The sequence below is a fragment of the Python bivittatus genome, unplaced genomic scaffold, assembly GCF_059951505.1.
Source record: "Python bivittatus isolate LINGU-HERP-01145 unplaced genomic scaffold, Pbiv_v1 ctg000080_np1212, whole genome shotgun sequence".
Lineage (NCBI taxonomy): Eukaryota > Metazoa > Chordata > Lepidosauria > Squamata > Pythonidae > Python > Python bivittatus.
In genome coordinates, this window is record NW_028277035.1 from 14,229,121 (window position 1) to 14,240,546 (window position 11,426).

The window sequence follows — 11,426 nt, forward strand, 5'->3', positions numbered from 1 at the left end:
AAAAAAAGATCACGGCTACCAGGAAAGCAGTGGAAGAAATGTGAGAAAGACGAGGCTCTGTAGAGGAGAGGATGGTCGCTTTAAGTTTACTTAAACCAGTGTTTGATTTAGGAAGCTAAATTTGTAACTTTGGAAAAAAAATGGAAGAAAGAATAGATAAAATGGACAATTATATGAAACAAATAGCTGGAGAGATGAAACAAATTTCTGGAGAAGTGAAGCAGGTTACTGAAAGAATGGAACTTTTGGAGAATAAGGCAAAAACTAGAGATCTGGAGGTGGAGGAAGGACTGGATAATGTGGCTTTGTTGGAGCTAAAGGAGAAGGAATTTTGCCTGAGATTCAGAGCTATTCCAGAAATTTCAAGTGAAGATATTAGAAGAAAGGTAGTTCAAGTGTTGACAGAATTTTTAAATTGGGAAGAAGAAAAAGCTGAAGATGAGATTGATAAGGTGTATTGGGTAAATTCACGTTATGCAGCAATAAAACAGGTACCAAAGAAATATATTAGTACATTTTTCAAAGAAAAGGACCAAGGATCAAGTTCTGCAATGGCATTTTAATACCAGATTGAAGACTGACAATGTGGATACAATTATACTAAAAGAAAGTCCCATCAAAATTTTATGCAAGAGAAACCTTTTTTGGACTTTTTGTGGAAAACAGAAAAAAATGAAATTATGTTGTATGGATTTGATGATTAGGGTTAATAGAAATAATGGAAGTTACGTTTTAAATTTAGAGTAAGAGTTTGATGTTTATTGTTACTTATATCTGTTGCAAGGAGGGTCAGAATTCTTTTTCTCCTTTGTTGTTTCTCTATTTTTCTTTTCTTTTGTGCACTTTTGATCTTTACTTTTTTCAATTTTCTTTTTCTTCTTCTTTCTCTTAATGTTAGTTAGTTTTTACTGTGTCTTTTTAAAAATTTAATAAAGTTATTATTTAAAAAAAAGAGCAATATGGAAAAAGACGCTACATTGGATCTACAAATGAAACCGGCTGATGTCTTAATAATTAAAAGGGACCTACAAATAATAAATCAGAAGAGTGACTTGGAAAGCTTTCTTATCTTGGATTTACAAAAGAGACGTGAAGAAGTTTCTGAGAGGAGACAAAGAGAAAATATTAAGAAATCAACTTGTGGGACATTATTTGAAGGGATTAAAGATCAAGCTTTTTAAAAGTAAACAGAAGGAATATAAAGTAGATTTATTCAACCAGGGTTAAAATATATATGTTGTGGTTTCTGGTAGCTGTTAATGGAACTTTTTTTTTTTAACCAGGGCTGAATGAGGAAGCTTTAAAGATCTGGTTATAGATAATGAATAAGATATGGGGAGAGATTTTTTTTTTGCTTTATTTTTTAGAGAAAATGATAAGTTATAACACAAAATTAATTTATTTAAGGTTAAAATATATATGTTATTATTTCTGGTAGTCTTAATGGACTTTTGCTGATTAGGACTGAATGATGAGTTTTTACAGTTTGTTTATTGATAAGAGATGAAATATGGGAAGAGATTTTTTTAATTGAAATATTAGAGAAGGTGTTAAGTTACTGAAGTTGTTTATACTGTCTGGAGGGAGAGGAAGTCATTTTTATATTTTTATAAATATAAATTTTTATAAATATATATTTTATATAATATATATATATATATTATTCTCTATTTTCTTTTTTTCTGCACCTTTTACTTTTTTATTTTTTATATTCATCTTAGTTTCTATTAGTCTTTTATCTTTGCATTTGTAAGCTTTAATATAAATTATTATATAAAAAAGAAAATATAGTGGAGAATGCTACCAATTGTATATCTGGAAGGCACAAAGTTGACAGCATACCAAGTGAAAATAATTCTTAAGTAGTACAGTATGGACTTTTAATTTAAAATATAGTGATCTGTAACTTATCTTACCACTGAGATGGATATTTTGAAAGAAACAGATTGGTTCTTGTTGGGGTTTTGCCCTCATATATTTCTGTATTTTATGTTTTAATTTTAATCCAATTGTGGATATTTAAATTATAATTGTGTCTTTAACCTTGTGAACTGCTGAAAGGTCTTTCGGATTGCAGCAGGGTATAAATGTGATTAATAAATAAAAATCACTGTTTGATAATGGGTACAATTTATAGATGTATATGAAATTATTTTTATGTTAAAAACAAATAGTTTTTACTGTAAAATATTCACCGTTTCATTATAACTATTGCTTGACTGTATAGCATTAAAGAAACAAAAAAAAAATTTCCCCTCACAAACTAGTTATGAAAAAATATTTCTAATCATATAAACTTGCCCTCTGGGATGGCTAGCCTAACAGTACTGTAAGGTTAATCTCAGTTAAAAAAAAAAAAAAGTGTTCTTGAAACATAATTTGCATTTGACCAATGATCCAGTCTGTTTTCTTGATAGACGACAGTTTTGTATGTATTTCATCAACATATTCTGCTTGCTATAACAAAAAGATTCTTGAAACAGTGTATAATTAACAACAAAATAAAGCATTAAAATTACATAACACAAAAATCAGAAACAACATATAAGGAATTGTAAAATTTAAGTGTACATTTAGAAAAAAAAATTGTAACCCTCTGCAAATCCAAACCAAATAATACATTCAAACCAAAACAAGCCTGAGGGAAAGGACAAATTTAATAGGAATATGAAGCACACCACAATTGGAGCCTGTCTGAATTCATGGGGCAGTGCAGCCCCTGGGCATCACTAAAGAGGAAGCCTGTTACTCACGCCTGTTGGTACCAGACGACAGTCTGTAGGCCATAGTACAGCCAACAAGGCTTCCTCCAGTGACATCAGCCAGCTCTATACCAGGACAGTGACCCACCTGGTAACCTGACCCGTGACATGTTATCTAAGGCTTTATATGCTAGTCTCAGTAGGTGGCAGTATCTGGCCAATCTTTTCTGGGCTCATAACTAAGGAATGCTAGGGCTACAAGGCCAGTTAAAAAATACATCCTGAAAAGGAAGCAAGGGCAAAACACTTCCGTACTGCTAAGAGAAATACACAGGTGTGTCTGTGTAGTCACCGGGAGTTCAACTCCATTAGGAGATCTGACCTTGGATATTTAAGCAGGTTTAAGTAGATTTCTTTGTATTGTACCGTGCTACATCGTTCAGCCGCACGTATATTATTTTCCACTGTTGGCTTTCAACGGACTGTTGTTATCCGCCCTGCTCAGAGAAAAGCAGGTGGGACAAGATTCTTCGTGCGGGAGAGAAAACTAAGAATTCTGAAGGAGCCAAAAACTCAGATTAAAAAGGCGGGGAAGGAGAAAGAGAAAAACCCACTAAGCACAGAGCGAGGAAAAGTGGCTATAAATGTCACGCTGAGCCAGCGGAGGCTACAAAGAAAGCGCGATCGACGCTTACACGGAGACTGGTAGCATCGAGAGACCTTCAAGAGGTGTCTGGGGTTGAGAAGTCAACAGCGAAGCCGAGACTGTCGCGGCAGATCTATAGACACTTCTCCACGCTCAAGCCAGCATTCCTCCCTCCTGCGCACGCTCGTTTTGAGGTCTCCGAATCAGGTGGATTTAGGAAGCTCGCCCGAAATGGATTTGTTCCCTCTCCGTATTAATGAGCGGAGCAGGCCAAGAACCGCGAGCCGGGCGCGGAAACCGCCGCAGATACAAGGGTGCAAGCAGCAGGCGCCTTCAGAATGGAGGGGTTAGGATGGCCACGGGAACCCGCTCCTCCCGGAGTAGTTCCAGGGGCACAGGCTGGGTGCGGAGCGACCCCGGAAAGGGGGCACCTGTTGAATCACTTGCGAAGGCGGCGGCGGCGGCGGCGGCGGCGGCGGCGGCTCGGGCGCTGGAGGAAGGCATCGCGCGAGGGAGTGCGGCGCGAGACTGCAGCGAAAGCAGAGCCTGCCTAGGAGCCCACCTCCTCCCGCGCCCCATCGGCGGCTTACCCAAGTGAGAAGCGCCCCACATCGCTCGCTCGGGCCCATCTCGCCCATGACTCCGCCGCCGCAGGAGCAGTCTTCCGAGAGCCACGCCCCCTGGAGCGGCCCTCGCGTCCCGGCCTGACGTCACCAGTGTGCAATTAGGGCGGGAGAACCGGAAAAAAAGAAGCCTCTGGAGACGCTCTAGGAAGTGAAGCTTGATTACCAATAGAGGCGAATGTGTGTAGCTCAGGGTTGAGCTGTGGGGTCTTTGGGGTTCTCTGAGCTTGGTTGTTTCCCTGCAAACGTTTCATTACCCGGCTGGGTAACATCTTCAGTGCTAGAATGGGATGGGGTTTGCTCTCTGTTTATATACTCTTGCTTGCCCTGCCAGTGTTGGTGGGGGTGGGGGTTTTGTTTTGTTCCTCTGGTAGTTCCTTGATTAGCCTATGTTCACGGTTGCTTGCTTGAAGCTTGATTACTCCTTTCGGCGAAGGAGGAAGCGCTCAGGAGCGGGGTTTGGCTCGACGTCCTTTTTAACCGTAAGAGGGGCGGATGCTTGAGACCTCCTATGGGAGATGTAGATCCGGGGGTGGGCAGTTTAATACGGATGCACTCTGTACATGCCCAGAGGCATATTTTATCGCTTTCTCATGTAGGTTCCCCTAGTACCGAAAACCATTTCCTAGGGTTTGCTTGGATTTCCATTTCCTAGCCGTTCAGCCTCCTCACCAAGCCCCAGCAGATGACCCAAGCACTCAGCATCAGTGATGTGTTAGCAATAAACTGGTTCTCCGTGGGATACCTTAAAATGCCGAGGAGTGAAGTCTGTCGAAAGGGCGCGCTCTGGAGAAGCAGAAGTTGGATAGTCTCAGGTAGGAGAGTCCCCACTAGAGGGTAGCAGCATGCCTCGCTTTTGCGTTACTATGAGAGGAAGTTTGATTTTGACGTGAGCGCTGAGTCTAAGGAATGATTTCCATACCCAGCCAGCATTTCATCTGATACAGGCAAATAAATAGGCTGCTTATTCCATAGGGTAGTTGCTGAGCTTCAACTGTTAACAAGTTGGAAGAGCGAGAAAAATAGTACAAAAAGATGGCCTATCACATTTTCCTACGGACTTCACGGAGCATGCTATGCCATAATGTGATTTGTTAGTTTTGGCTTAGCTGAACCTCCACTTGTGCCTAAGCATGGCACAGTCATTTATTGACTACAGTATAGCGATGTTGTCTCTTGTTCATTACATTCATTTCATCCCCAGCCCATGAGAGAGAGAGCCTTAAGAAGTAGTTAGCTACATAGATATTATCCTAATACTTTATCTCTTATGCTGAAACCATCAAGGACAGCAGCAAGTGTAAAATCTGTTAGGCTTTGTTACCCATTACTGTAGTGGGAAGTCAGGGGATTGGAATCAACTGGGAACAAAGAAGGAAAACAGAGACAGGCAATGATTTCATACTGGCATTGTTTTCTGCTGATTCCAGGATGGGTAGGTACCACTAACTCAGTAGCGGGTAAAGGTCTATACGACCCAGCCATTATGACTTGTGAGCACATTGTGTGAACCCAGCCAAATATGAAATAGCTAAACTATGGCTTGGCATAATGTGTGAACCTCTACCTTCATCTCACTGTGCTCCTTAGCTCCCACCCAGCCCCATAATTTTTATTCAGTCATATTTGTTTTAGGTTTCCAAAGCCACACTTTTCCAGCAATGTCACTGTTTGTAGAATTCTCTCATTCTCATATTATAGGACCCTGTTTTTGAATTATTTTTCTCATTTTAGCCCCAGTTCACAGAAATGGAATATTTGGGACTGCAGTGGTAGATATTAATTTAGCAAAATATCCTATTGAACATAGCTAAATCCATGCTGGTATTATTATTAGATTTTCATCCCACCTTTTTATATATAACTCAATGTGGTGAACATACCTAATACTCCTATTTTCCCCACAACAACAACCCTGTGAGGTAGGTTGGGTTGAGAAAGAATGACTGGCCCAAAGTCACCCAGCCAGCTTTCATGCCTAAGGCAGGCCTAGAACTCAGAGTCTCCTGGTTTCTAGGCCAGCACCTTAACCACTACACCAAACTGGCTCTCAAACTGGTATAAAACTGATATGTCTAGACACCTAAAAATCCTATAGATCAAGTAGTAACAAGCTTGCCAGATATCAACCTTTAATCATTCTAGGTTACTGTTAAATTTGGGGCTTTTAAAAGAACATTCTTAGACAAGAAAAGCCCATAGTTTTGGGCAAGTATTATATTTCTTTATGGCATGTATATAGAATCTTTTCTCTATCACTATTCCTAAAATGGTTCCAACCAGATGTTTTGGGATTGCAGCTCCTGGAATGATTGGCCAATTCCTGTTATCTCTAGAAATTCTGGGGGTTTCTGGTTGGCACCAAGTTAGAGAAGGATCTCAAGGTATGCAAAGATGTGTTTTAGTCTCAAAAGACTCTGTTATATAAGTGAAGCTGAAGGGTAGTAACTTGCCCAGAATGACCCATCATGTTTTAGAATAGTGATCAGAACCCATATTTTTTGCCTTCAAGCCCAACACACACTCTGTTGTGCCATGCTGACTACTTAGCAGCCTTTAGCAAATATATATCTCACCAGGAGAGCAGTGTGTTTTATTTTCTCATGTCCTCCGCTCCTTGTAACCACTGAGATGGAAAACAAACTCCATGTGGGAAAGTTCCCAGCTGGGTTATTTTGGCTACCTTAGGTGGAAACGTGTTATCGGCCTCTGTGACTCAGGAGCAACTCAGACACTGTCTGCTCCCAGCTTCCCTTCCTGGGACTGTCTAGTATTAACCCATATATTAGTTTTTCAAATTTGTCCCAAATGATGTGTACATAAAAACAAATGTTCTATTTGCGCTTCTACTAATTGGGGGGTCATCTTCTGTCCTGACCATCACTACTACCCATATTAATCTATCTCTGTTCTGAAGGTTATGCTGAACAGCTGTTTATTATACTTATTTATTTTATTTATTTATTTATTAAATTTTTCAACCGCCCATCTCCCCCCAATGGGGAACTCTGGGCAATTCACAACAAACATTAAAAACATAAAATATATAAATACATAAAACCTTAATTAAAAACATTACTAAAAAGAAGAAGGAGAGACCAAAAGGATGAAAAACCTGAGGCTGAACTCAGAAGGCCTCTATGGGGCTAGTCATCCCCATGCTTGAGGTATTCCCACCCCACCCCAGGCCAGGTGGCAGAACCAGGTCTTCAAAGCCGTATGGAAGGGCAGGAGTGTAGGGGCTAATCGCACCTCCGGGGGCAAAATGTTCCAAAGAGCAGGGGCTACTGCAGAGAAGGCCCACCTTCTGGACCTATATTTTTTATATTTTTAATTTTTCCGATAAATCAAGTACTCCAGAACAGCATTCCCTACCCTGGGTACCCTCCTGATATGCTGGGATTAGAAATTCCATAATTCCCAGATAGTGTAATGAATAGTCTTTGGCTAGCTGGGCTGAGAATTCTGGGAACTGCGGTACCAATTCATTTGGAAGGCAACCAGGTTAGGGAAGGATGGGTTAGGCTTACAGCACAGAGGATTCCTGATTGAATTCCCACTTCAACCATTAACATTAGATGGCCTTACTAGTTAGGGCTCTTTTAGCCTTCCATCTGCAATATATAATGTGTATGTGAAGCATTCTGAACAATCAAGAACAGTACCATAAATTATCAGGTTGCTATCTCTTCATAGCAACCCTTGATCCAATTCTTGACTTCCCTTCCTTGACATTCCATCAGCTTTGATGACAACTTTAATTCTCAGTAGGATTGTTTCCTAATCAGTATGGTTTTTAAAAACTGGCCCTTTTTTAATATGGCATCTTTTAAAGCTGGTGATCTATATTCTTTCTTTTGCCCAACCATGCTGAATATATTACTATTTAGACTACATTCGTCACTGTTAGGACTTTTTGTTGACAGGGAAATCTACCCTGAAACAAGGTGGAGATAAAGTGTTTAAAATGGGGCTTTCTAACAGGGTCTTCCTACATACAGAGGAGTGAAACTGAATGGCAGTTCAGTTGCAAGGCAGTCTATTCAGCTTTGCAAATAATACTAGAATGATATTATTCTATAAAATGTGTGTTATGATCCCACTTGTCACTTGGTGGTAGGTGATTTGGGGCACAGAAAGAAACAACTTCAGCAAACATACCATACTGGATTCTTACTGCAAGCAACCAGGTGAATGGGAATTTACACACTGGTATGAAATACTATTACTGTTCCCTCCTCAAACACTCTTGCACAGGCTCAGACAAAACTTTTCATCTAAAACTTCTTCATGGACCATGTAAACACTTATGCTTTATAACAGTTCCGAGTATGCAGGCTTTATATCACACTCTGCAAGAGTACACTTTTCCACATATGTTGTCCAATTAAAATGCATTCTACATCAGTTGCTTGAGATATGCTTCTGCTCTCCACAAATTTGCACAATATAAGCAAATCATACAACACTTGATTCAGTCCAACAAATACCTCATATGGACTCTTCATCACCCTCTCTCACATGATCTTGTATATCCCTACACACACCCTCTTACCCTCTGCACAAGGCATCCTATCACAAACTCTATACCACATATATCCAGCCTCTTGTTGCACATACACACCCTGTTTCTGGCGTGCGGTTGTTGGGCAGCTGTTCTGCTCTAAGCACGTCCTAGTTGGAGAAGCCGCCCACAGTTAAAAACAGATGATTTCACAGAAAAGCAAACAAAGGAAGGATATTTAGGAATGGGAATCAGAGGTCAGGAAAAGAGTATTTTGTTGCTGGCTTTCTCTATTTTGGGATAAATGGAATGGGGGTAACAGTGACACTAGGAATTAGGGACCAAATACATTTAGTTAACACAATATTGTATACTTACCATCAGTGTCTAGAGTGAAGTGTATTATCCAGTCCAACAGTATGGGGACAACACCCAGGCCTGAAGCAGGACATGATTAATTCCAGGAAGAACAACCAGGGAATTTTAGGGATCAGGGAAACAGAAATAGTATGGTTGGCATTGGGTCAGAATTCTCTGGTTTCTGTCAAACACATTTAATTAATACACACAGGGGAGGTGATTCTAGGGTTATGAGATTTGGAAAAACAGGATTCCACATTCCTATATGCTACATGAGGAAGTTGAGATGAGTGCTTATTCTTTTTAAATATCTACCTTTCCCCAAAGTCCCCATCATCCTAATATAATCTAAGGAAACCGGAGTCTGTTCTGCTTGCATTCGCTTTAGTGGAAGCATTGGCCATCCCTCTGTGCTTCGTGATGGTATTCCAGCATTTGGCAAAGCTGTAAACAGGCAGGTAAAGAAGCCAACACCCCAAATGCTGTGGCCAAATTGTTCCTACCTAGTCATTAACTCCCAGTTTGTTAATGACCTTTAATAGCTGGTAATTACAGCTTGGGCTAGGGAGGAACCAGCCAGGTGCCAGTGTCCAGAACATCAGAGAACTCCCAAGCATATTTATGGGCAGGAGAGCATATAGCAGTTAAGAAGGAGGATGGACATGAACAGTGAAGAAGAGATCTGATGTAAAACAGAAGTGGGAGCCACATTATTGAATCCCTTTGTGGGGCCCACTTTGATGTACCCAACTAAATGAATATAAACTTCTGCTTCTGTCCCTTATTGGGATTTCCCAACTGTCAATAAGGGACAGGCAAGCTCTGTGGGGCTGCCCCAAAAGATCAGAACAGGTAATTACAGAAATACTCCTTTAATATGCATTTTGCATGTCTGATCCATTTGATGTCCCTGGGGTAGCTTGAGAATGACACATCCTGAGGAGGGTCTTTCCCTTGAACAGTTATGATTCCTTCAACCAGTCATGCATGATTTAGGCATACATCTAGGATGACTTCCTGAGGTATGTGTGTGTTGGGGGGGTTGGGCGGGAAAGATGGTTAGCTAATTTGCTGCTTCCTTTGAGCCAAAGGTTCTAATGTTTAGCCCCCATCAGTTGGAGAAGCATTTTTGTGAATATAGTTACAGGGAGAGACAGTCTATTATGCTCTCAGACTGTAGAAAAGATGTGATGTGTGAACTGGATGGATTGATTTGCACATGATCTCCCTCCCTTCTAGGCCAACAGCTGTTTTCCCTAGAAACTTCTTTCCCACCCTTGCCAGTGGCCACTTCAGAGCAGCCATGGCTCTGACCCCAGTTAGCACAGTGAGCTTTTCCCGGCAGGCAAGTGGCTGAGCCCTTGGCCCTGCTGGGAAGGGAAGTCTGCTCTCTATGACTCATACACTGGGCGAGGCAACCCCCGCTCCTTTCAAGACCGCAGCCACCACAAGGCTCAAGTCCAGATAACAGTAAAGAGGGAGATGCAACACAGCATGCAAGCAGTCATACGCACACAAAACAGCTCAACTGAACACATTTATCTTTATATTAAGGAAATTTGCCATGGAACACACATGTGTAGTGCAAGCAGTGAGTTTTTCACACACGCATACTACATTTTTACTGAAGCCTATAAATTTGTGCTATTTGTACAGGCAGTGTGGTGATCAACCTGAATGAATATATGGCCTGGACTTGTTACAGATTGTGCGTAGGATAAACGGTAGTCTTCCCCAGGATGATGCTGTCCTGATTTTTTGGACCACGACTTTCATAATCTCACAGGCAGAGAGGTTGAGAAAGGCAGAAGTATAATATATATTGTGTGTTACTTCAACATTAATCCTTCTATAATGTGGTGAATGGAAGCTGAGTTCTGCCTGGCTAGGATACATACATACACATACACACCCAGGTTACTACTGTTAGTGCTGTTACTGCAACTCTATGCTGTATGCTTGGATTCCAGTGTTGTTGATGGAAGTCTTTTGTCTGCATATCTGTGTATATATTTTTACCCTGAGGAACTTACTTTATATGTAGATTTTATTTATTGTAGGGCACTGTGTCGCACATGCTCTATGCCTTGTGTCTTTTGGGAAGTGGTTTGTGTGCATGTATGTCTATGGCTGCTGTGCAGCCAGATGTATGTGCACCTTAACGATGGGTAAAGGCAGGTAGTGAACCCAGTGACCTTGTTTACTTCACCCTCTGCTGTGGAGTACAAAGGGAAGCAGTCAAGACTTGCAATGGGAGGAGATCAAGGAAAACAGCCTGGTAGCACATATCCCCGTCCGTTCCCATGACAGCAAGAAGACTGTGAATTAGGACATATCCCCACACCCATTATGGCGCAAGGTTTGCTTCTGTCGCACGTCATTGCCATGGTAGCAGCTGCTTCCTGTATTGTCTGGCAGATCTCAAGGCCTCAACAATGAACTTCCTGTCAGAGAAGGGAAAGCACATCCTAGCTGGGGATGGAAAAAGAGTAGGCAGTTGGCTACTGGGGCATGGGATCTGAGGCCTTCCTACTTGCAGGGCATTGGGTTCAGCAGCCCTCTTGGTCACATGTCAGATCAAAGGAGCACAA

At 41.2% G+C, this 11,426-nt stretch overlaps 1 protein-coding gene across 2 annotated transcripts in view; it reads right to left on the reverse strand.

The window, feature by feature from the left end:
* The window catches only part of HOOK2 (hook microtubule tethering protein 2), a 29,067-nt gene extending 25,015 nt beyond the window's left edge, over positions 1–4,052 (reverse strand). For both annotated transcript variants that reach the window (XM_007420971.4, XM_015888655.3), the window contains exon 1: positions 3,939–4,052. In XM_007420971.4, coding sequence (XP_007421033.1) covers positions 3,939–3,986 — 48 coding nt within the window. In that variant the 5' untranslated portion in view covers positions 3,987–4,052. The remainder of the gene's footprint in view (positions 1–3,938) is intronic.
* Between the last annotated feature and the right edge of the window lie 7,374 nt (positions 4,053–11,426).